The sequence below is a fragment of the Pogona vitticeps genome, chromosome 2 (genome assembly GCF_051106095.1).
Source record: "Pogona vitticeps strain Pit_001003342236 chromosome 2, PviZW2.1, whole genome shotgun sequence".
NCBI classification, from domain to species: domain Eukaryota; kingdom Metazoa; phylum Chordata; class Lepidosauria; order Squamata; family Agamidae; genus Pogona; species Pogona vitticeps.
Genome location: NC_135784.1, coordinates 84,429,215 through 84,454,042, shown reverse-complemented (window position 1 = coordinate 84,454,042; position 24,828 = coordinate 84,429,215). Strand labels below are relative to the sequence as shown.

Genomic DNA, 24,828 nt, shown 5'->3' with positions numbered 1-24,828 from the left:
TCTTCCATATGCTGAGGAATTACTACACCCACGATTGCTACTAACAACTCTAGCAAGCACTGGCTATGCTTGCTGGGGCTGGCAAAACCTGGAGGGCTGCAGTTGCCCACGCCTGCTGTAAAGCAAATGGAAGGCTTTGTATCTAATCAAAGCCATGGTGTGTGTGTGTTTGTATGCATAACATTTCTCCTTTCTTTCCACTGTTTCCCCCCCAAGTCCAAATTGCCCTTCCCATCTAAAACTACAGAATCATGAGAAGGCAAGATTCTCTGGAAAAGACAGCAATGCTGGGAAAGGTTGAAGGCAGCAGGAAATAGGAAGACCAAATAAGAGATTAATTGACTCTGTAAGGAAGTCACAGCCTTGAGTGTAGAAGAGCTGAGCAGAGCTGTTGAGGACAGGACGTTTTGGAAATCACTCACTCATAGGGTTGCCATAAGCCGGAGGCAACTTGATGGCATGTAACAACAAGAGAGTAGCCGTCTGGGACTAGGGAATAAAGGGAGCTGTACGAGCCGTTCTCCCTCCCTCCCAGGTCTTGCACATTTTGGCTCTGTGTTTGATTTGGTACATTTCACAGATGCTGTCAAGTAACAAGCACTTCTGCAGCCCAGTGTGTAAACCACTGTCTTTGAGCATTGTAGCTCTGAGTTGTCTAATCTGAATGGAAGAAAGGAAACAGAAGGGGACTTGCAAAATGTGAAGCTTTGCTCAAAATTCTGCCTCACAAAGAATCTGGAATTATCAAAAAATATTTCTAGGACATAATAGAGAGCCCCTGGTTTAAAAAAAAACAGCGGAAGAATAGTCTTTCTGCCTTAATATCCCTGTATGGGTGTGTGCTGCTGATATCACATAGAGCAAGCATAACTGGAACTCTGCTTGTACTTTGACTAAGTTGTTTATCCTTTCCTACAGGTAGTAAAGCCATCTCTGCCTATACTGTAAGGAAGACAGTTACACCCTTTACCCTACAGTGTAATAAATGGCAGTTAAGCCTAAATTATTGCTTCACTACAAGGATTAGAGAAAACACGTTGCTTTGCGAGAAGTAAAAACAAACAAACAAATTTGTCATTTTATCATTGCAGGTCTGATTGTTAGTTACAAAGTCTTTACTTCTACCTGTGTAGGTCGGGGGCTGGTTATAGTTCCATCTTGAACAAACGAGGCAGGAAACAAATTAGAAACTTTAATATTTGAGATCAGTAGGACCTAGAAGTGTAGGGACCCACCATGTATGGGGTCTGGAGAATCCAGGTTATATGTGCCATGTCCGTATTAGCCCCAAGGAGCGGAGCCCCACCCTTCGCCTGTGCTTACACTGCCTGCTTCTTCAGTTGCAAACACCTAAGGAAGCCTCTTTCTGTCAGCAGCCTCAGGCCATTTCCCTCTTTCACAAGGCTTTCTTCCCCCTTCCCACCTGCCCCCCAAATGATTGGTGTGGCCACAACCCCTCACAGGTTAGAGATCAACGGAAGACCCTCTCGAGAGGCATATTCATTTCACAATGTAGTAATGGGTGGGAACAAAGGGCATTGGGGTGACTACCGCTGGGCATCTCTTCTTCCTCACCTCCACCATGAGGGCTGTGCCCCGTTTGCTGTATTCGTTCTCCACGTAGCCCATGGCCGTATTCTTCTGCAGACATGGGGAGGGGCAGCCGCTGGTCACTGTACCTAGTGCATGGGGGAGCACAGAGAGCCTTTGTCAAGGAGGCCATTGGGACTCCATGGTCAGGAAAGGAAGGAGCAACCCTTTCCCTAGACTTCTAGTCCCTCCTCCCAGATTCCTGCTGTAGGAGGGACTTTTGGAACTCGCCTGCCCACCTACCAATGGTCTTGCCCTCTGGGCTGAGAATGGGCATGTGCTGGCGAATGGGAGGTCCTGTGGAAGTCAAGCCCACACGTTTCCTTTTGGGCTTCTCTTTGATTTGGGCCAAAATGGTAGAGGCACCAGGGAAGTCCATGGCCGCACGACGCCGTTTCCCTGGAAAGCAAGCAAAAATTGGCTGCTTTGCTAATGCCAAACAGAGCAGAACTCACTCTCTCTCGGGGTCAAAATAACCACCCATCCACCCACCCAGAGGTGAACATTTGCTATGTAAGATCTTTAACCCCCATTCATGGCCCCTGTTACACCTTCCTACCCATTCCCAAGAAATAGGGGACTTGGTTCAGAGAAGAATAAGAGGGACACCAAGCAGCAGCAGCAGCTTTCCAGATCCTCCTTCCTTAGATCCTCCTTCCTTGCCCTTTGCAAATTGCCAAAGCTGCTTTTGAGGATCAAGGGGTTCCAGTTATGTGGGGCAAGGAAAATGCAACAATTCTGTTGCCACTTATTTATGCAAAAGACCAGGGTGGATTAAAATCCATGATTTTTAAATTAAAAAATCAGATTAAAAAAATTAATTGGATTTATTTTAATGAAATGCTTTTGGAGGAAAAAATTATTTAAAGATAGTTTTCTGTTTAAGATACATTATAGTTCAAAGGTTATTCAAAGGTTATTCAGCATGAAATAGTTAAGTAGCATGAGGCGCTATATTCATGAATATTTACATTTTTGGTAAACTAATTCAATTAATCTAAGTTATCCAAGCTAAGATAACATGCACTTTTTCACAATAAAAATGGTATAGAATAAACAAAGTTCAGGAAAAGTTCCCTTGATCCCATTGTTGTTCTGCAAATCTCTGTACAAACAGTGAACACATTATAGTAGGACCACGGTATTCACGGGGATCTGTTCCAAGCATCCCCGCAGATGCTGAAGAATATGGATGTAGTGAACGCTATACATTGCATAGTCACTGGATCCCTCTGGTGAATACACCCTGGCAATATAAATACAGTACGTACTGTATGTATTTTGCTGGGCAGGCGGAGATATTTAGTATTTTCAGGCAATGGATAAGTGAATCAGCAGATTCCAATTCTGCGGATAGGAGGTTTCCTACTGTAACTTAAATGCTAGGTTTGAAGATTGTTTGGAAGACAGTTTGCTTTTAAAAAAGATATTTTGTTTATCCACTTCAGTTAATAAACACGGATGTTTTAAGCAAATACAAGAATATGTACACTATATAATGTTATTGTTTTAGTTAAATAAAACAATTTAAGTCATTTTCTAAATATGAGTGATTAATCTATTAAACTAAAATCAATTCTGATATAGCTGTTTCACTAATCTGACAGGTTATTATTCCAAATATGAAATTTTCATCTGGTTGCAAGTATTAAAGATTATAACTACCAGCAAGAATGAGTCTTTATGTACTTTAAAAACCATGATTTAATAGAGTCTTTCTGACTAGTGGTTTAAATCATTATTTAAATTGTGATTTAAACTGACTTAATTTAAATCAAATCTACCCGGCAAAAAAAAAAACTGCACTGTTTATATTTCATTTCCAAAATATTCTGGGATGCAGTACAGGGTTTGGGGAGGCCTGCATTAGTTTGTCACACCCTGCATTTGTCAGGGAACACCTGCCCCAGTTGGGCCCTAAACATCATCCTGTGCTTCTACACATTGACTGATGCTCTCGAGGGAGGGAGGGAGGACGTATGTTGGGACTGACAGAAACCGGAATGACCGCAAGCACCTACCAAGAGTCCATATCAGGCTGGCTTCCACAGGGGTTGTGGTCTCATCAATGTCATTCCCATACAGACACAGACCTGCCTCCAAGCGCAAGCTATCCCGGGCAGCAAGCCCAGCCAGCCAGACGGTAGAATCCCTAAGCAGCATCTCGGCTAGCTCCACTGCTCTGTTTGCAGGGACAGAGATCTGAACACAGGAAAGCATTAGCATTTGGTTAGTGTAGTTTCTGCCATCACCTTCGCTCCAGCTTCAGACTTTGGCTCACCTGGCCCGATCCTTCTAATATTCTGTACTTTAAAGTCCATTCACTGTCATCTCTGGATTTGGTTGATGGTCCCTCATCCCTTCTCAACCATCCCGATTCAATTATCTCACCTGCACCAACCCCAGCCAGAAATAATTCAGTCTTTCAGGAACCCAACCACAGTCACCGGCCACCCAGCGTCTTAGCTCAGCCACTCTGCTCTTTCCACAGCCTCTTCCTGTCCTTTGGCTAGCTGACTAAAGAACTGCTTTGTATGGTACCTCTACGCCGTCTTCCCCTGTGTAACCACAGCGCGTCACCCTGCAGCCCGGCACTCCAAAAACAGCCATCACTGCACTGGTCATGAAAGGCAGCTTAGTCAGATCATCTGACACCCCAGCCTGTAGTACCCGGGCCATGGCAGGACCTGGCAGACGAAAGGAGGGAGGGAGGAACCAGAAGAGAAGCTGAAAAGCTGGCACACCATTTGGGGGGAGGGGGGTAGTTCAGCAGTCTCCTCCCCCCAAAGTATTTACCTAAGCCCCTATGTGATGAAACTGAGCTTCAGTTGCAAGATACATTTAGGCCACTTGTAGAACATGGTGGCAATTAAATATTATTGATAATACTTTCTGTCAGATTGATTCTGACTTATGGTGACCCAGGGTTTTCTAGGTACAAAAAGAAGTGATTTATCAGTCCCTCTTTTTGGTAGCCCACTGGGACCATGCAGTTAACCCAAGGCTGCACAGGCTGGCTACTCTCCGGAGAAGCACAGCAGGGAATCGAACTCCTGACCTTAGGTGCTCCAACCCATTGGGCTATCCAGCAAGCTAGTTGCATTGATATCCTACCTTCCCTTCAATGAACTCAGTGGGACAGAGCAAACAAAAACAACTCTAACCTGTTTCAGGAAGATAAAAAGGTAAGATTGGGAGAGACTATGGTATCAGAACATTTGTTTAATTCCACAGTTCAGTACATCTTCTCACAAGGTAACTACAGCATGGCTTACATTTACCTTGCAATGCAAGCAAAGCATTCTCTGAAACCTCCAAGTTCACGTCACACCCAGTTGCTTTTGCTTCCTTTGCTCTGTTCTGGGAGAGGATACAAAGACAGCAGTAAGAGTGTGGTGCCGTGCCAAGCAACTGGCATCCTCTCAGTGATTAGATCAATCTCTCTAGGAAGATGGATGAGGAACGTATGCCTCTCCAGATGTGGGACTGCAGCCCTCATCCTCAGCTGGGCTAGTACTAATGGCAGCTGTTGTTCAGGAACAACTGGAAGGCTGCATGTTGGCCTTCCCCACTTTCATGAGGGCCACAATCTGAGGCTGCAAATGAAAACACCAACCCTCTGCCTACTGAGTCACGAATACCACTTCTCTTACCTGCCTCCGGTTCCTTCGCTTCTTTAGAGTGAACTTTGTGGAGACCAGGCTCGTGAGAACCACATACCTGCATGAGGGCTAAATCCTTGTCCCTGCAACCTGCATTAGAGACTACGTAGAGATGCTCCTCCGAGGTGCTGGTCACAATTAAGTCATCTAGGATGCCTCCTTTTTCATTGGTAAACAAAGAGAGAGTCCCCTGAAAGTGAAGCTGAGTTCAGCATGTTTTGAACTACAGGTTTCAGAGAGCAGGTTACTGTTGTTGTTATTATTGTTATCATAATTATTATTATTCTGGTTAACAATTATATTCTGTTCCTTCTCTAATGAGCTTAAGGTGGCATACGTGGCTCCCCCCTTCCCAGCTTACCTACCAGAACTATGAAACTAAGAGGAAATGACTGGTTGAAACTAAGAGGGAATGACTGGTTGAAGGTCACCAAATGAATTTCAGGTCTTGATATGGACTCCATCTTGAGTCTCCCAAGTCCCCGTTCAGCACTCTGACCACTACACCACTCTGGTTCCCAGCAAGCAATGGAAGGAAGGTTTTAGCTTTATAACAGGTTAGAGAATTAATTATAAAAGAAAAATCAAAGCCATGAACTAATCAGTGATTTTCCCATAAAATACATTCCTGTTTTTATTGTTGTATGACATGAAGCTGCATTAACAATTGCTGGACAGTATTGGTGACTGTCAGTGTTCTGATTAATAAGGAACAATGCAACTCTCTGTCTTTTCCTTATAACACCGTTGTATCCCATTTACAGGTTAATTCCAGAATGAAATCAGACAATAATCTCCAATCATGTCAAAATTCATCTAGGTAGCAAGGTATAAATCTTTTCAAAAATTCCAAGCAACATCAGATTGACTAATTCTACAAGCTTTATTTATCAACATATTCCATGTATTTAAAATACTTTAAAGTTCGAAAACATCCTAAAGTCTTGTAACTATGAAAAAATGCAGGCAGAAATGCTTAAAGATATAACCTTGCGAACTGTGAAAAACTGCGGGTGTGATTGCCATCCAAAATTCTTACAACGAGAAGTTGAAAACAAAATTACATTCAAAAACAAAACTTAAGCTTTAGGCAGAAATTAGGCAGAAAAATATATTTCAACTGTAAGCTTTTAGCTATAAAAGTTACAAACAGAAATTTAAATCATATTTGAATCCAAAAATAATGGAAAATATAGCATAAAAGAGGCACATCTAAACAGCAGACAATACTTCTCCAAAACACCAATGCTTTTAAAAGTAAGTAGAAAGTAAAGTCCATATTTTGGTCTTTAAGCCTAAATATTTCTAAATGCTCACTCCGCTAAATCAATTTGAATGAGGTATGATGCACCAAGGGGAAAAAAAAATTAATAGGAATCTCTATTGTTATTGCAACACTTGTAACTCAGAATCTGGCAGGCTACCACTAAGATGATAAATATTCTTGTTAGGACTAAAATTGTTGCAAAGCCTGGAGGAGTAAAGGCCTGTAACATATAAGATCTGGTACACCAAAGTACTATATAAAACAAGAGTACTGTAATTACACAGGGTGAAACTTACAGGATTTGCAAATGCTATCTTTGGTGGTATTAACACATTGCAACATAAAAGCGTTCAACTGTCAGCCATAAAAGAAATTATTTTGTAATGTTATTGTATAATGACCTTGCTTGGCTGGACAGTTGGCTGATTATTTTTGAATGACTCTTAATAAACTGCTGTTCAAGCCTTATTTTTAAAAGCACTTTCATTTTCAGGGCTGTTTTTTCTACACCCCACCCCCTTAATTGTTTTAACACATCTTGGCAGTATTATGGTTCTGTTAGTGACAATATTATATTAGCTTTTTAAAAAGCCATTATACAGCCATTATACCGAAATATTGTATTATTGGTAGTGGCTTAGGGTTTCCAGGGGCATCATGCAAAGAATGAAATAGGTGTTATTTTTTCATATGGAAAAGGCCCACCAAGGTGCCCATGCATTATTTTGACACTGTTTCCTGTCCTTCCTAAAAAAGACTCAGGGAAGTTTATCCGTTTTCCCCTCTAAAACTACCCTCTGGAATGATAGGCTGAGTCATTTTTCCAAGATGCATAACTGAGGAAGCATTTGAAACTAGTATCCCACATCCGAACCAGCATGGTTTCTACTAAAGTGTATCTGTGTGAAACCTACTGGGTCCAAACATACCTGATTAGGCTTCAGCTCTGCAATGTCTCCAACCACTAGACTTTCTAGGAACTTCACCCGGTCTCTGCCAAAAACCTTCGTCTGTAAAAGGGAGAGTGATCTCACATGACCTGCATGTCATCAAGTGCAGCAAATATACATGCAGTATTTGAGCTGTGTGGCAATCAGCTACTCAAGATGGTGCAGTTACATGTAACCAGTACTGCTACTGAAAGACTTGATCTCAGAGACAGACCGGAGGGTTAAAGAAAGTGCTTGCTTATCTCCCCAACCAACCACCTCTCCCTCCCCTTCAACTGCCTATGTCCTGCCAGGGCAGTTCAGAGTTAAACAGACAAACAAACAAATGGCATATTTCAGAGCTGCTGAAAAGATTCAAAAGGACTTTCCCTGGTGTTGAAATGAGCAGCAGAGAGACAAGCCTTCTCACATGGGAGCATTTTAAAAGTAGGGTGCCACAACCAGAAATACTCTGTCCCAAGTCAGCTGTTCTGATTCAGAAGGTGGAGGAAGCTGGTGCACCTTCTAATTAGAGAAGCTAGTTTCTCTAATTGGAACCTCTGACTAGCAAACCAGGTTCACCAGAACTGGAAAACAAACATTGCTTAATCATAAACTGGCATGTGACTGTTGGTCAGGGAGTTTCACAAGCAAGTTGTACAGTCCTGGGGAAATCGTGGTGTATCTCATCAACACTGCGAAAGCAGACTGGATCTGCTTGAAAAGTAAGAACAGCAGCTGTACTTTTGTTGGGTGAAGTCAATTATCGTTGGCAAAACATTAACCGACAAAATGGGTGAAAAGTGTGGCCCCAGGGGCTGTATATGCCCCTTGTGTGCTGCATAGAGCCCCAGGACCCCAAACACAGTCCACAGCATGCCTCCCAGCTTCCCAATTTTTTTATTTTTTAAAAAGACTTTTTCCTTCAAAAATTTGGTGCCCTCTAGAGCAGTGATCCCCACCCTTGGGCCTCCAGATGTTCTTGGACCTCAACTCCCAGAAATCCTGGCCAACAGAGGTGGTGGTGAAGGTTTCTGTGAGTTGTAGTCCACAAATATCTGGAGGTCCAAGGTTGGAGACCACTGCTCTAGAAGGATTGGGAGACATTTTTGCCATGTTCTGGAGCATTTCCAAAGATCCTTAGCCCTTCCTCACATCTTAAGATTTAAAAATAAGCTGTTCTTATCCCTCTAAGAATTTACACACCAAACAGAAGCAGTGTTACAGATGCAGTTTTGCTACATTAACATTGCATATGCTACTGCTGCTAAGGATGATGGCATTTGCTATTTTATGTTACACACAGCTGTGGTAAGTGTGCTTGTGTTCAGTCAGCATTCAGGACTACCCTCCCAGAAACCTATCGTCTCATACCTGCCAAGATATGCCCTCTGCTGCTGTACTACATTTTTCTCTGTGTATGAAAAAAAGAGAGAGAACACATTGAGTTTATCAGCCCAGATCCCTTCCAATGAGCTGCTGCAATAATCCCCCCAAAGCACTCAGAATCCTTCCTCATAGGGTAGGGGGAGGGGAGATCACAGGAATGAACCGGATTTCAAAGAGTAGCTGATTCTGTGTGGTAAAGATGTCCCAGGCAGCTGTGGTTCGCCACAGTTTCTAGGCACATTTTGCAGCAGAAAAATTCCTTTTGCACAATGATCAATGATGGGAATGCAGCGCCCTAGCTTTTGCTATAGCTTTGGGGCTGTTTCTCAAGGTGCAAAATCCCTTTTTGCCCTGATTCAGCACCTCCCAGATATCTTGGGAATACAGCCCCCATAACCCAAACATATATGGGAGGTATCTGGTTGAGAAAGGCTGAAGATCCTCTCCCCCCAAAATTGCACCAGAGTTTTACATTTAGCCAGATGCCACTAAACTGGGTTAAATTTGCTACCTCTGGAAGTGACTGCTAAGGATGGGGGCAGAAGAATGAACAAGTGTCTGTGAAACATGCTGAAGAGTGAATGGGACCCAACAACTATATGGGTCAGTCCTCTGTGACCTCTGGCATCCATCCTCCAGTTTTACCTGAAGCATATGAGATACATCAAAGAGTGAGCAGTGCTGACGTGTGTGCAGGTGGGACTCCAAGTGGCTGTGTGTGTACTGCACCGGGAGGCTCCAGCCTGCAAAGGCCACCATCTTCCCACCATGGTGCCGATGGAAATCGTAGAGAGGTGTCTGCTTCAGCGTCTCCTGCAGAGAAAGGCAGGGAGTGTCTTGAAGAGCAGTTGCCAGGAACCCCCATCAAAAGATAATCCAGAAACATGTAGAATAAGGTGGGCCAAGAGCATCCATTATCGGCCTTGTCCTGTGGCTAAAAGGAAGAGCATTTTCCTACTCTATGGTAGAGATAGACTGTCTCAGTTGAGGGAGGAGCAGGGAAGCTTTTGTCCTTCCAGACTTCTTAGCCTCCAACTCCTCTTAGCCCCACCCAGCATGGCATCAATGGCAAACAATGGTGGGAATCCAAAATATCTTGAAGGTCAAAGACTCTGCACTGCTTGATTAAGGGATGATAAACCACTTTCTGCTGGTTGAGGTTTCCTTCCAAAAGACAGACCAGGGACAGACCAAGTTGCCACCCTCCAGATGTTACGACGGCACCTCCTACCAACTCTAGCCAAGCCAATGTCTGGAGAGGCACAAACTCTGCACCGCTGACCCTGTTATACCATGAGCATCCTCCTAGTACACATGCCTTTCTAATTCAGCTTTCATTTAGCACCCATTTCCAGTCCAATTTCTCCTTGTGGGAGTGACGGGTGATAGCAGCCGTCTCTGCGTTTCCTGTGACCTTTGTTATTAGCCTTGTTCACTTGTACCTTATCACAAACCCAATGTCAAGAGGAAAGCAAACCTGCTCGCTCTTTGCACCCTACAGGTCTCCTTTATCTCCATTCCCATGCTGTTAAGTTCTTATCTAAACGCTTATGGCTAACAGGATCACCATAATTATCTTAAGAAAAATATTCTTATAAATTTATGTGATTTACAATTCTAAACAAGGCAAATAGTGTTCACGGTAAAATGATCTTAGATCTGCAGGGCTGGAAGGGACCCGATGGATCACCAAGTCCAGCCCCTGTCAAGTAGGCCGAGTGGGGAACTGAACTCCCAGCCTCTGGCTCCACAGCCAGAGACCCAAACCACTCAGGCACAAGGGAGAAGCTGCTGGCATTGGAAGAATGGGCAATGCCAATTAGTGCTCCCACAGGGTATCTAGTCATCCAAGGCTAGTCATTGATATTGGGTGCCTCTGCCAATCCTCCCTACAGCGACACACACACACACACACACACACACACACACACACACACACACACACACACACACACACACACACACACACACACACACAGAGACCTCCCCAAGGGCCCAACGGTCACTGCCAGCAGGTGCCACTGCCACTCCTCCTCCTCCTCCTCTTCCTCCTCCACACCAGCTAATCTTTGGGTCAGTACCAGCCAGCTTCTCACCTTGGGGTCCCAACAGACACCCAACGATGCCAGCTCCCCAATGACTACCCCTCAAAACACACAAAACCTCAATGTTTCAGCTTTAGGCTGTCAGCCAAAGCCCTCCTGCCTCTATTCTAGGCCACACCTGGAAATTTCCCCCTTTCTCTCATAGCCTATAAGAACTTTGTTCAGGGAGGGCAATAGGCTCAACACAACAGACCAGATACTTAATTACATTCAACAACATTAATCATCCAAGTCTAGAGCCCCCCCCACTACAATCCCAGTAAGTGCCTCTTGTATTTTGCCTAATGGAGGCAAAAAAGAAGGGGGTGTTCAGCCCCCCCTTTCAGTTGGCTGGTTGTATTTCCAGCATTCCCACTTTTAATCCCAGGTGCCACCTGCAGGGCCCAGGGGGAGACACCCTGGTCTGTTTCCAATGGCTGCCAGATATTCAGTGTGACCCTGAAACGCCCACAAAGCCTGGGCAAAGTCCTCCATTTCTAAAGAGGAATGAATTTTATGTGTTCCTAAATTGCATCTGACACAAATTCTAGCAACCCTAACAGTGTTTTTTTCTGAGGCATGTGAGATATTTAAGAAATGGTTTTACCAGTTCCAGTGCCACGGCCATCCAGTGAGTTTCCACGGCAGTGTGGACATTCGAACTCAGATCTCCCGGAGTCCTAGTCTTTCCTTCCATTCATTACATTAAAGTTCAAGGAATTGAACATGCTCGTTAAGGACGATCTTACCTAGTGGAATGCCCCTACACCCGAAGCCACTTGATTGGAAATAAATGCATTCTGCACATGCTCGGGGGTCCCGTTATTGAAACAAAGACGAGAGACCGGACTTTATAAAACAGGTACTACAGCTGATCCCAGCCTATGTTCCTTGTGCAGGCTTTGAATTATGCAGGCTGTAAATGCGACCCACTCGGGGCAGCTTTTCCCAACAACCATCCCTGTCCGGGACGCCTGCTTCGTACAGGTGTGTATGGTGGTGGTGGGGAGAAGGGAGGGAGAGTCCGTGGCGCGCCCTCCGCCAGGTCTCGCCCCGCCAGCAGCTCACCTGCCCAGAAGCCAAGCCCCGCTTCTCGCCCGCAGCAGCTCCGGAGGTCCCCAAGCGGGGAGCCGCGACCCTCACGACCGCGCCAAGAGCTGCACCCGCCCGCAGCATTCTCCAAGCCGCCGGCCGCCCCTCCGACAGGACCGAAGGAGGCGCGAGGGCCCCTCCTACCCCGCCTGCGCCCCTTCCCAAGAGGACCCTGGGAAATGTAGTCGCCCCCACTCCCGCCCGTCGGTCCGAAGACCGGCCCTTCCCTTCTTACACCAACCGAGAGGGAAAGGAAGGCAATACAGCCGCCCCGAGTAGACATGGTCTAGAGGGGCGGGGTAAAAATCAAATAAATAAATAAATAAATAAAAAATACAATACAAAGGGACCCGGGACGGCTTGTCCAAAGGAGGACACTTCTCGGGTACATGGGTGGTGGTTGCAGACGTTACCGAGTCAAAAGAGGATAAAATAAACGCAAGCAGGATGTGCTTCACGAACAGACAAAAAGAAACCTCTTTGTGGCGCGATGAATACGGGCAAGGCTCGTTCCTTCATCAGGAGCTTAGAACGTGGCCCCAGAGCCGTGGTTCCCACACCCCCGGGGTAACCCAGGTGTTCCTGGACCGCAACTCCCAGAAACCGTGGACATCACAGCTGCTGGTGAAGGCATCTGAGAGTTGCGGTCCAGGAACCCGTGACCACCCTAGAGTGGGAACCACTGCTTTAAACCAACATGCATGTGGGACACCGGTTTCCATCTAAGAAGCTGACCTGGCCTCTCCACCATCATACATGTGAATTTGGGACATTAAAGTAGCACTTGAGTTTGGAACTGCCCACAATAACTTGATGCAGAGCCTTGAAGATGATCTATCATCAAAAGCTCATATATAGGAGTCCTAGAAACTCACAACCATGCAAGTTGTATGGATGTGAGTTTCTAGGACTCATATATATATATAAACTCACTTGCATGGTTGTGAGTTTCTAGGACTCACTTATATATATAAGAGAGCTTTTGATGATAGATCATCTTCACTTATATATACAACTTATATATATAACTGGAGGTACTTGATGTATTTAGTGGTAAACAGTCCTCTGGGGTGCTAGTTCCCAACCTTGGGTCACTCAGGAAAAATCAGAAAAAGGCTGCATGGCCCTAGAAACAATACAGAGGCTGAAGCAGGTGATGCCTTTAATCAATCACAAAGAATATATATTCTAAACCCAGAGGACTCTTTACCACTACACAGGAATACATCAAGTACCACCAGTCTGTCTCCTGCAGTATTGAATAGAAGAAAAGGTTTGTTATCTAATCACATCTGATAATCTGTCCATCCATACGACCTTATCTGTTACCACCAGTTTTCAGAGTTGCAGCCCTGTTAGTTGTGCAAGTATTTCGACAAGAAACACAAAAGAAGAGGAAAAAATACGTTATGGCACCAAACTATTAATGACCATGTTAAATACCACTAGCTGTAGTTGCTGCATTTCATTTCCCTCTAAATCCTTACACTTTAAGGGAGAAGAAGCGAAGCTATGATTCTAGGATATGTATGGGCTACATGCAGGATCCAGGGCTATATTTGTCCCCAAATCATTCTTCCACCCATCTCCCAAAAGCCCCCATATTCCGCCTAATGTTTATTTGGACATTAGAAAGTGTAAAGATAATATTTCAGTTTAGATACTTTTTCATTTAAGGAAAACTCACTGCAGCATTTTACATTACATAACTGCTGAATTAAGTAACGTTTTAAAAATACCATATTTTTCTCTGTATAAGATGCCCCCATGTATAAGACTTTTCTATCCTAAAGTTAAGAAATCTAAGTGGGGCTTGGCAAATGTAGGGTAAAAAGGATCAAAGAGCTGCAGGATGGCTTTGATCCCTGCTTTCTCCCTTTGTGCTAAGCCTTGCGTGGCTTAGCAAAAGGAGGGGGAAAGGGATCAAAGCAAATCCACGACTGCACAATCATTTTGATCCCTTTCTTCGTTATACAGCCACGGGATTGCTTTGATCCTTCCTTCCTCCTTTTGCTAAGCCCCATGGGACTTAGCAGAGGGGAAAGCAAGGATCAAAGCGATCCTGTAGCACTTTGATCCCTACTTTCCTTTTTCTAAGGCTTAGCAAGTGGAGGCGAAAGCAGGGATCAAAGTCCTGTAGGATCACTTTGAGTCCCTGCTTTCCCCTCCACTTGTTTTTTCTCCTTAGCTTACTTCCGTGCATAAGACAACCCTCAATTTTTAGTCTAAAGATTTTAGACAAAAATATAGTCTTACACATGGAAAAATATAGTAATTTTAAACAATAAAACATGCAGATCAGTCTCTTTGGTTGCAACAAATCAAGATTGCATAGCACAACAAAACAGAGTGACTCAAGGAAAGCTGTCTCACTACTTTCCTTCCTTATTTTCCATATCTTTTATATCTTAATTTGCAAACCTCTTCTGGCTTATTAAGATTGGCTTCCTTCCTTTTGTTCATTTACGTAGCTACTAATTATGATTGAGAATTTGAAAGCAACTTTTCTTTACACTTTGGTCTCTTTCTCATTTGTGTACTGCCATTCCTCCTCCTTGATATCATAGACAAGACAGTGCAGGAGACAAAATCATCCTTGTTCATACAGTAATTTTTAAAGGCCTAAAATATGTTAAAATTTAAATTTAACAGGTTTTACAAGTGCATAAATATGGGAAATGTGGTGATATGTGTTTATATTCAAGGAAACATAGAACAAACTAAAGACCTGGCTCTACAGGCAGGACTTCCCAACAGCCATCACTTAGCTTTTTTTCCCTTTTCCTTTTCTCCCATCTTGAACTCTTATAGTAAAACTGGCCCCCATCTTTTAATGTATTTATGTTTTCATTTATTATATCTGTATTTTTTTTGTGTGTGTAAACTGCCCAGAGTAGACATGTTTTAGATGGGCAGTGTAGAAGTCTAATAAATAAATAAATATGAATTAAGATTTATTTTTATTATTGTCTACTGGGAAAGAGTTAAGTACATCGACCCCGATTTAATACAAAAGATTGGAAAACATTGCAGTTCTTCCCAGTTATAAATAAGCAACATAAATAGTTCATAATAAATAACAGGAATTAAAACTACTCAGCTACAAACAAATAGTACAAGCTTGCTCCTGAGATCTAAGGTCCAGCATTTAAAAACCTCCCAAAAGTCACAACCCCACAGCAATAATTTAGCCTGTTCTATAACTTGGTCCTTCGGGTAACAATTACCATGAGGAAAGTGCATTTAGATGGAAGCTATATGGCACTATGCAAATAGGGAAAGTGCCCAGATATCCTTTTTTAAGCAGTCAGATCAGCCCTTGGATAGGAAGTTTCAGATGACTTTTACTGACCGATAACTGAGAACCTGATTTCTTAAACACAGCAATTCTTGATGCATAAGTAATCTGAAACCATCCTTTCCCCTATAACAATTTATATATCCTTGCTCTCAACACTTACTGAGCGAGTAAAGTAATTCATTGATGTAAGAAAAGAGCTACACAACCATGCAACAGCTAGCTGAGGAGGTGAAACAGAAGGTTAAAGTGTGAAATTTTTTAAGAATATACTAGCATCTGCTAACTTTGATGTAACCCAACTTTCTATAAAGTAATGTTGTCCCTGAGCCAAGAACTCCAGAAGGATCTGTTCTAGTGTTTTCACAACTAGAAATGACAAAGAGCTCCAGGCTTCAACTGAAAAACCAACATGCAGCTACTCTGACACAGTGCAAACCACCACTTCTATTTAACATTATTTTTCTCTGAATACAACCATTAGTGCATTGTAATTATGGCCCTGCTAGCTTGGGAAATGTCAGGGCTAAGCCTCTGCAATCATGAACTAAGCTATTCACATTTCACTAAGGTCAAGAATCTGTGTCTACACAGAGGTCACACTGTTGACTACTAGATATGCTTCAGCACATCTGCTGTGAAACAGAACCTAGCAACGTCTAGAGGAAGGGCGGACTTCCAGATGTTTTTGGACAGCCTCTCCCCTGAGCCCTAACTAGCAGAGTAAATACTGAGTGTCACAATCCAACAGTGTGTGGAAGATGGCACTTGATCCATCCTTGATCTAAACATCCACAAAAACAGTCCACTCTCGCTTTAAAAAGAATAGGGAATTTGAAGTACTCAGGAAACTTCCCTTATTCCCCTCCCCCAAATACTGTATATTTTTAATAAGTATGCTTTCTAGGATTGCAAGTGAGGTAGCCACAGCAGAGGAATTCATCACATAATTGGATGTCCCATCCTTGGATTTCAGAACAAACTGCTCGAAGGTCTTGGCATTTTAAGTCATTCCATTGCCAAAGAAAGGGTTTTGTTTCTCCCTGTTTTTCCAGTATCAGGTTCTTGAAGAGGATACTTAAAAAGAAGCTTGAATAAAGTAGAAAGTTCTGAAAAGCAAAGTAGAAAATGACAGGTCCGAGTAAAGTTGCTTCTATTTGGAGAATCCAGTCTTCCAGGGCTTTATGTGAAATGCAGGGTTACAGAGGCTGTTTTCCACAAATGACTTGGAGAGTCAGAGGCCAAAATGCTGCCTCAAAATAACAAAGGGAGAGGACTACAACATGAAGCCATCAGATGTATGTAGTCATCTTTCTTTCTGCTTCAAGCAAATCCGAAATGTAGGGATTTTGGAAATGAACCCAGAGAGTTCAGCTTCGAGTTGCCTTGTTGTCTTCTAACCCAAGAAGAAAACTCAAGTGTAGGACAAGAGATTCAAATCATAGGAACCGTCCACCTGAAATATATGAGAAGTTTTTAAACTTTTAGTAGAAGTTGAGCAGACTAGGACCACGGTAGAACGTACGTTTCTCCAACAGACCATTGTTAGGCTAACATTAGGAGATCCAGAGTAGTCTAATGGTTGAAGAGTACTGGACTAGGAAAACCCAGCTTCATTTCCCCATCAAGTCATGGAATTCACTGGGTTACCCCCTAGGACAGTCAACTCTTTCTCAGTCTAATCTATTTCACTGGGTTATCAAAAGGTTATTATAAAAATGCTGATAATCACTAAATGTGAATTAGGGTAGTGGCGAGGAGCTTTAAGCCCTCCCTCTCTCAGTAGCACCAGTCTGCAAGGCCAATGGCAGGAGTTATCGCTTCAACATCTGGAGGGCCACAGGCTATCCACCACTGGACTAGGGGGAGTGGATTAGATTCCCCACTCACCCTATATGTCTGAAAAATTAAAGCAGGAGAAAAAAAGTCCTGGAAGCCATCCTAAGTTTAATGGAGCAACAAAAATAGGATATAAAGAATTTCACAAGGACTAGAAACATCTTTCAGTGGGGCTTTCAATAATCACTGCATCTGCCTGCCTTCAATGGATTAAATGGAACTTTGACCTGATTCAACAGGTCTCTTCTAACGTCATGATGGAAGGCCACGACTATGGGCAGCAAAACCGTGAAGGTATCCACAAATTGTGGGACAAAGGTTTCAACTCTTCTTGCTGTATTTGGATTCTGGCTACACTGCAATGAAGACACTCTACCAGAACAAAAAAACAGAACAAGGAACTAACATCAAAACGTCCAATTCGTGTGGCTGGTTGATTGGTCTGGAGCATCTCAGTCAGAACCCACATTTGTTGCACTTCAGAAGACACTTTGTCCGCATCAGGGAGTCCCTGAAAACAAAGGACAGTTATATTCCCCTGCTTCTGTTGATACAGCATATCTTCCTAAAAGCTGCTCCTCCACAGGAGCTGGCCAGCCTAACCAATCCTTGTTGACGTTCTTGAGCCAGGTCTCAGTGATAATACTTACATCATGTAGATTTGTTGGTGGCTCCTGTGATGATGGGTAAGAAAGCCAAGCAGGAAAGCCTTTCTGAGGACTCTAGAAGAGAATACACCGCATCCTTTACAGGTCAATATGTTGCAAGATATACACATACACAGTACAGTATGTTTAGCAGTGGTGAAAAGTGTTCTGCTGCCTATGGTGGGACCAGAACTTCCCCCACTGGTTGGCTCCGTGCCACTCCTGAACATTTACAGAGGGGGGACAAGGAGGAAAAGGACAGTGGCTTGTTTCTGAACTGTTCCTGGCTATCTGGTCACCTTTGGAGTATGGCCATAGTATCTGCTGAAAAACCTGGGTCTTTGGGCTTCTCACAGTGCCTTGGCTGCAACCACCCAGGCCTCAGGCAAAAAGCAGCTATGCTCTAAAGGTGACAAGGCAGCCGGCATCAATTCAGAACAACTTGCCATCAATGTCATCACTCTTGTCTTCCTCCCCCCAGAAGTGGGGGGAGGCAACAGCAGTAAAGTCATGGGGGTCCAGTAACTGGGTTGCAGTGGTTGTGCTGGTATCCCAAGCATGCCACCATTGGAGGAAACTGCATCACTCCATCTCATGGCTGCCCCAGCTCTTTACATGTTAGCAATTTAGTCTCTCACAGCAGGCTACATGCCAACAAGAAAGAAGTGGTGGTGATGATGATGGTATCTGCTGTAGGTTTCCCCCAAATTAAGGCAACGCTATGAATGAGAGATCTCTAAAATGTCCCGTCCTCAACAGCCCTACTCAGCTCTTGTAAACTCAAGCCTGTGGCTTCCTCTAAGGAGTCAATCCATCTTGTATTTGGTCTTCCTCTTTTCCTGCTGCCTCCCACCTTTCCCAGCATCATTGTCTTTTCCAGAGAATCCTGTCTTCTCATTATATGCCCAAAGTTGGACCGCCTCAGTTTCATTTTTCATCATCCCTCCCGCAAGCTGGATTTTACAGATCAAGATCATTCTAAGGCCAGATTCAAAATTACACCTGGCCACTGAAGAGTTAACACCAAGGATGGATTACTAATGGGTCCTGTGCACACAGGGGACCTCTGGCAGCTTTATTCAGGAGCCACACACAGGATGTGAATTCTAAGGCACTGGCTTTAGAATGAGGAAGCAAGCAGCATGCTTATTTCATGGATGACCGAGATCCATGAATGGGCTAATGTGGAGCTGACGGGTTCAATAGTTGGGTCACACAGGAAACCCAAACAATACTCAGTCAAGCAATTAAAGAGGATAGCAAGTATGACTCTATGGAAGCCAAAGGTATGGTTTTTACTACTGAAGTGAATCACCTCAAATCAAGGAAAAGAAGAAGTGGGGGTGGCCTGGTAAATATGAATCAAAAGAAGTGTTCTAGGTGCATCACCTTCTCCAGTTAAGCAGGCTATCTTAGCATCTCTTAGGAAGGAGATGACCCCCTAAGAGCACTGAAGAATAATTAATTCTAGGACCCCAAACCCCCTTCTGAAAAAAACTTCATTTGATTGCTATTCACATAGGTCAGTGGACCAATATAAAGTCTCAGGATGAATTGGACAGTGGTGACAGATGGGAAAGGTCCTCTTAGGAGAAGTGAGGCAGACACCTTCTGACTCCCAGGGAAAAGCTGCAACTCCTCAATGGTGAAATGCAGCCACACTGGAGATGGCTGGCGCAGGATGAAACGCATGGCAGCGACCCGGTCCACATCACAAAGCATCTGGCAAAACAAAGGACACAACATTATTGGAACATGTGCCACTGGAACAGTAAGAGTGTAGACTGAAACCTAACTCTCCAAAGTTTGGAATTCAGATGAAAGTTTCCTGTTATACTAGCAACTGAATGTTTGTCTGCCTACAGCCTTATTTGAAATGGACAATACCAACTTAATTGGTTCCAGAATTCCGGCCGTAACTCAAAATGGTTGTAAGTCGAAGAACCATTTCCCATAGGAATGCAGTGAAATGCAATTAATCTGTTCCGGCCAAAGAAAAAATCACCAAAAAAACCACAGCACTGCAAGACCCATCGGAAACAAGATTAATCAGTTCCAGCCGAAGGGGGGGGGGGGAAGAAAAGCAAGCAAATTGTGCAAGACTCATCGGAAATGCAAAAAAGGCAAAGCAGAAAGCAAACAAACCTCGCAAGACCCATCGGAAATGGGGGGGAACCCCCAAAAGCAAACAAACCCAAGACCCATCGGAAATGGGGGAAAAATCCTAAATGTGAACAAACTCAAGACCCATCAGAAATGGGGGGAAAAACCCTAAAAGCAAACAAACTCCCCAAGACCTGTCGGAAATGGGGAAAAAACCCAAAAAGCAAACAACCCCCCCAAGACCCATTGGAAATGGGAAAAACAAACAACCCCCCCCAAGACCCACCACAGCACAGAAACATAATCCCATCACCCGGCCCAAAACCACACTCCAAAACCCACCCAGAACAGTTTTTAAAAAGCAGAAAGCAGCACCTTACCTTACCAGGCAGTTTGAAGCCTGCTCCGATCGCACTCACCATTGGGGCAAAACAGCTACAAAGAAGCAGCCTCTTTGCCTATCAATGGTTAGCAATCTGAATTCCCCGCCTTTTTCCCCTGTCTTTTTCTGTTCATAACTGGAAGCTCTGGCTGCAAGTCAAAGCAAAATTTTGCGGCCGGAGCTGGTCGTAACTCGAAATGATCATATGTCAGGGTGTTCATAAGTTGAAGCACCACTGTATTAATAATTAAACTGCTGTCGTCCATAATTTCCTTCTGATTTCATTGTCTGTAAATCACCTTGTACGTACACCTAGAATTCCACATAATATTTTATGCAAATAGTAAAGTGGGCTATAGTCAATAGAAAATTAAACCACTGTGAAGTTGTTAGCCTTTAAGGCGCCATAATTGGGATTTCTTCTACAACAGATGAACCGGACTATCCTTTTGAAAATTCAAAGATAATAAAAGACTGCAAACTTTACAGTTTCCCAGAACTCTTCCTGAGGAAAGGTGATAAATAAAGCAACAGATGGGATAGGAGGGGAGGGGGAGAAAGCAGTTGAGTCCAAGTCTAAAGTATGCATCTGAGGTTAAGATGCCTAATGGAGGAGGCTGAAGACAGTCAGGCTGCTGGGTTCTGAATTGCCTCCTTCCTATATTGTGGGTTTAACTATTTCTTGAGCTCCATACAGTACTTTTAATTAATCCTGTGTTTTGCTGTTTGGTGGATTGCCCTCAAATACTGATGCCAGTACATTTCTATATATCTGCAAGTGCTTATATTGAGCTGAGGGCTGGGTCTGCTGTAATTATGTTCTGCTTGTAAGCCTCCAGTAGATAACTGCTTGGTCACTTTATAAGCAAAAAGTCTTTAGTCTGAGTCAGCATGGTTTTCTTGTATTCGTAAGATTAACCATACTAATCTACTACAGCAAGCACACAGAACCCTAGCCAGTCCCCTTATGTGGTTGTGTGACACTATAAATACTATTTTAAAAACGGTGAATGATGTACTTGCTGCAGCAGAAAAAACAAATGTTGAGAGTCTGAGTTATCATCATAGGCATCTTTCAGTCTCAAGAGACCATGGTAACATGCTCTGAATTGAGGAATGTCCTCTCCAGGGCATGAAGCCTGGGTAAAGTAATATGGAGGATAGGCTATTACCCAAGCAGCAAATCTCCCCTCTCCACATTGCTGAAATGGTCCAATGGAAAGGCAAGAGCCAATACAACTGGTTCCAGCAACGTCGCAGGAGTTGGCAGAACGAAACAAACTGCCTTCGGGACTCCAGCTCTGGATTTTGCCTCTAGGTTAACTCCTGAAGCCTTTTCCACGAGTGGATATAGCCACAAGGCAGTGGAGGTTTGAAATCAGAGTTTTCCTTCTCCTAGATGGGCTGTGTTCCATGGCTGACGAGCCCCACCTAGTCTGAGTACAGGTTGCCATATCAGATACAGTGGGGTCTCTACTTAAGAACTTAATCCGTATTGGAAGGTGGTTCTCAAGTTGAAAAGTTCTTATGTTGAATCTGCATTTCCCATAGGAATGCATTGAAAACCATTTAATCCGTATCTGCTCTTTTCCGTCCATAGAAACTACAGTGGAACCTCTACTTAAGAACTTAATCTGTTTTGGAATGGTGTTCTTAAGTTGAAACGTTCTTAAGTTGAAGCAAAATTTCCCATAGGAATGGACTGAAAACCAATTAATCCGTTCTGGCTGTTTTTTTGTTATGTAGAGGTGCGTTCATACATTGAAGCATTAGTTCCCATAGGAACTAATGCAAAGCTGGTTAATACGTACTCTACCACTAGGGGGAGAATTTTTTTAAACCTAAGATGACCTAAGGTTAAAAAAAGAGCAGGAAAGGTTTTTTTTCCTGTTCTTATCTTGGATTTCTGTTCTCAAGTAGAAGCAAAATTTAGCAAATGGAGCTGTTCTTAAGTTGGATTGTTCTTAAGTAGGGACGTTCTTAAGTAGAGACCCCACTGTAGATTTTTCTGACGATTTTTCTTTTTTATACCCTCCATTGATCTTTATTTCTGTTTAGCTGTAATGTTTTTAAAATTGTATTGTTGTTGTTGATTGTAAGCCGCCTAGAGTGGTCTAAAAAGTCCAGATAGGCGGGATAGAAATAAAATAAATAAATAAATAAATAAATAAATAAATAAATAAATAAATAAATAAATAAATAAATAAATAAATAAATAAATAAATAAAATAAAATAAAATAAAATAAAATAAAATAAATAAATAAATAAATAGACAGCCCTGAGCAAGTAGAAAAATCAAACCAGCTATGTGCAGTGCTAACAGAAGCTAAAATTCTGACCTGATGTCTGGAAAGAGAGAAGTAATCTTGAGAGCCTTCCTCTGTGTGTGGGTTGGGCATCAGCCGGTAGTTCCTCAGGCAGGTAACCCATTTTGAAGGACTCTCTTCCCCACCATCTGCGGGGTTGCGGCGCTGCACTCGCAGAGTTAGAAAGGCTGTGTAGTAATTCTTGAACACAATCTCGTGCAGCTGAAACAGGAAATGCCAAATTAGCTGAAACCATATCAAGCAACATGTAATGTGCTGCAAATGGTGTTAGGGACTCTTCATTCATTCCTTCTCTTACTGAGGAACCTTTGGGCAGTCTGATGTTAGAATTTCTTAGTTACAGATAGGAGTGAAAGTAGAGAAATGGCCTTTAGTGACAAAGTGAAAAAACGATGCACAAATATCCTAGCTTACAGTTAGCTTTTACACCAGCTGTAAAGTTGAAGAAATAACAGACTGCAAAGATATCGTATGTCAATCACCAACCTCCCCAATACGGGCTACTTTTCAAACTTACATCAACGGTCTGTGAATGTGGAAGCACAACATCAACCACCAAAACACCAGGCCGGCCTAGTTCAGTCCTCATGTCGCCCACTTGCAGTGCTACTGGGCTCTTGACAGTGCAGGGCGCCGGCTCATGGGCCATGGTCCCCATGCTGGAAAAGAGCAGGGGAGTCAGGAGAATAATAAAGAGCCCTACTGCAGGCTTCCCTACACATGGAAGTCAGTGAACGTTGTCGGGAGAAATGTGGCATATAAATAAAACTAATAAACACATTAGGACCTTTTTGTTGTTGTTTAGTCGTTAAGTCGTGTCCGACTCTTCGTGACCCAATGCACCAGAGCACGCCAGGCCCTTCTGTCTTCCACTGCCTCCGGGGGTTTGGTCAAATTATTAGGATATTACCCTGCAATTATCTGGGAATGATATTTGAGCCACCCACTAAGACCCAGAGAACATCCTGTGAGAGTAGCAGCTCTGCTTCTTGTGCCTTATGCTGCTGCTCCAATCCCCAATAAATCAGCGAGGCTACAGTCCTTACTTGGAGATACGCTCTTTTCTATTCAGTAGATCACGTTTCCAAGTAAACACATACAAATATCAAGCTCCTCGCAGCACTATACAGAGTGTTAAGGGGTGGGAGGGGAAGGAATATGCTGCAGGCACTAGAGTCTTGTGGCATCTTAAAGATTAATTGGCTTTTCACCGCTTGGGTTAAATGCAACTGAAGTGGGCGATGTCCTCAAAACCTTATGCCGCAAAACAAGCTAGCATGTAGATTTGTTGGTGGCGCCTGTGGTGATGGGTGAGAAGAAAACCAAGCAGGAAAGCCTTTCTGAGGACTCTAGAAGAGAATACACCGTATCCTTTACACAGGTCAATATGTTGCAAGATACACGCATACACAGTACAGTACAGTATGTTTAGTAGTGGTGAAAAGTGTTCGGCTGCCTCTGGTGGGAGCAGAACTTCCCCCACTGGCTGGCTCTGTGCCGCTCCCGAACATTTGCAGAGGGGGGACGAGGAGGAAAAGGCCAGCGGCTTGTTTTTGAAACCGAAGTGGGCGGTGTCCTCAAAACCCTTATGCCGCAAAACCACCTCTCCGTCTTTCAGGTGCCCCAAAGAGCTAGCGGTGTTCTCCTTCCACAAATCTTTCACTCGGTTGGACCCAGAACTTTAAAGCCATGCTTCCCGCTGTCCCGCCACGATCACTGGGGCTTGCTAGTCGTGGGGACCCCCTTCAGGCCCCGTGACGGCGAGGGGTCTGTTCTAGGTCTGCACCCGGAGCCCTTACACTGGTTCGGTGACACTGCTCTTAAGTCTCCGGACCCGCCACGTTACGGACCCTCCCTCCTTTCCTCTCATCAGCCACCGACCCCGTTCCCTACATTTGGGAAAAGCCACGGCGAAAAGACACGCATCCCTCAGCTATACCCGACACAAGGGACCGGCGGCCCGTACAGACGTGAACAACGGCTACACCCTTGACCCGCCGCAGAAGCATCCCTGGAGCACAACCTACCGTCCGCTCGCTCCCGATCCCTTAAGGGTCTCTCCCCTCGCAACCTTCCCTCGTCCGCTGAACGACCTGCCGCTTGGAACGAGAAGAGAGCGGCTCGGGCATAACGGCGCAGCTTCCCCCCCCCGTGCCACTACCAACATGGCAGCCCCGTACGTCACGCAGGACGCCCTCTTCCGGCTTCCCTAAGGGAG

General features: G+C 43.9%; 2 protein-coding genes across 3 annotated transcripts; both read right to left on the bottom strand.

Moving 5' to 3' along the window:
* Positions 1-1,178: 1,178 nt before the first annotated feature.
* AMT (aminomethyltransferase) lies at positions 1,179-12,154 on the bottom strand. Of its 2 annotated transcripts, XM_020789642.3 has the most exons (10): positions 11,990-12,130; positions 9,483-9,650; positions 8,823-8,862; positions 7,449-7,529; positions 5,311-5,442; positions 4,872-4,950; positions 4,132-4,277; positions 3,612-3,792; positions 1,834-1,989; positions 1,179-1,679 (listed from the first exon to the last, which is right to left on the bottom strand). In XM_020789642.3, exons 2-10 carry the CDS (start codon positions 9,605-9,607, stop codon positions 1,501-1,503), a joined length of 1,119 nt encoding a protein of 372 aa, XP_020645301.2. In that variant the 5' UTR covers positions 9,608-9,650; positions 11,990-12,130; the 3' UTR covers positions 1,179-1,500. The 2 variants fall into 2 exon arrangements, with proteins under 2 accessions (XP_020645301.2, XP_020645293.2); XM_020789634.3 differs by lacking the exon at positions 8,823-8,862 and having other exon boundaries at positions 11,990-12,154.
* Positions 12,155-14,956: 2,802 nt separating this feature from the next.
* NICN1 (nicolin 1, tubulin polyglutamylase complex subunit) lies at positions 14,957-24,823 on the bottom strand. Its single transcript, XM_020789617.3, has 7 exons — positions 24,638-24,823; positions 23,128-23,269; positions 22,623-22,811; positions 19,406-19,519; positions 17,801-17,872; positions 17,557-17,661; positions 14,957-16,767 (listed from the first exon to the last, which is right to left on the bottom strand). The coding sequence occupies exons 1-7, from the start codon at positions 24,775-24,777 to the stop codon at positions 16,726-16,728; spliced, it is 804 nt and encodes a 267-aa protein (XP_020645276.3). The 5' UTR covers positions 24,778-24,823; the 3' UTR covers positions 14,957-16,725.
* Between the last annotated feature and the right edge of the window lie 5 nt (positions 24,824-24,828).

Coding starts and splice junctions, on each gene's coding strand:
- AMT (XM_020789634.3), bottom strand. CDS start 12,097: ATGCTGCGGGCGGGTGCAGCTCTTGGCGCGGTCGTGAGGGTCGCGGCT. Junction 7,530..9,482: donor ATGTATCTCATATGCTTCAG/GTAAAACTGGAG, acceptor TCCCTTTTACAG/ACGAAGGTTTTTGGCAGAGA. Junction 4,278..4,871: donor TGCTTTGCTTGCATTGCAAG/GTAAATGTAAGC, acceptor TTCGTCTGCCAG/GTCCTGCCATGGCCCGGGTA.
- NICN1 (XM_020789617.3), bottom strand. CDS start 24,777: ATGTTGGTAGTGGCACGGGGGGGGGAAGCTGCGCCGTTATGCCCGAGC. Junction 22,812..23,127: donor CACATTCACAGACCGTTGAT/GTAAGTTTGAAA, acceptor TTCCTGTTTCAG/CTGCACGAGATTGTGTTCAA. Junction 16,768..17,556: donor CACGAATTGGACGTTTTGAT/GTTAGTTCCTTG, acceptor CATATATTTCAG/GTGGACGGTTCCTATGATTT.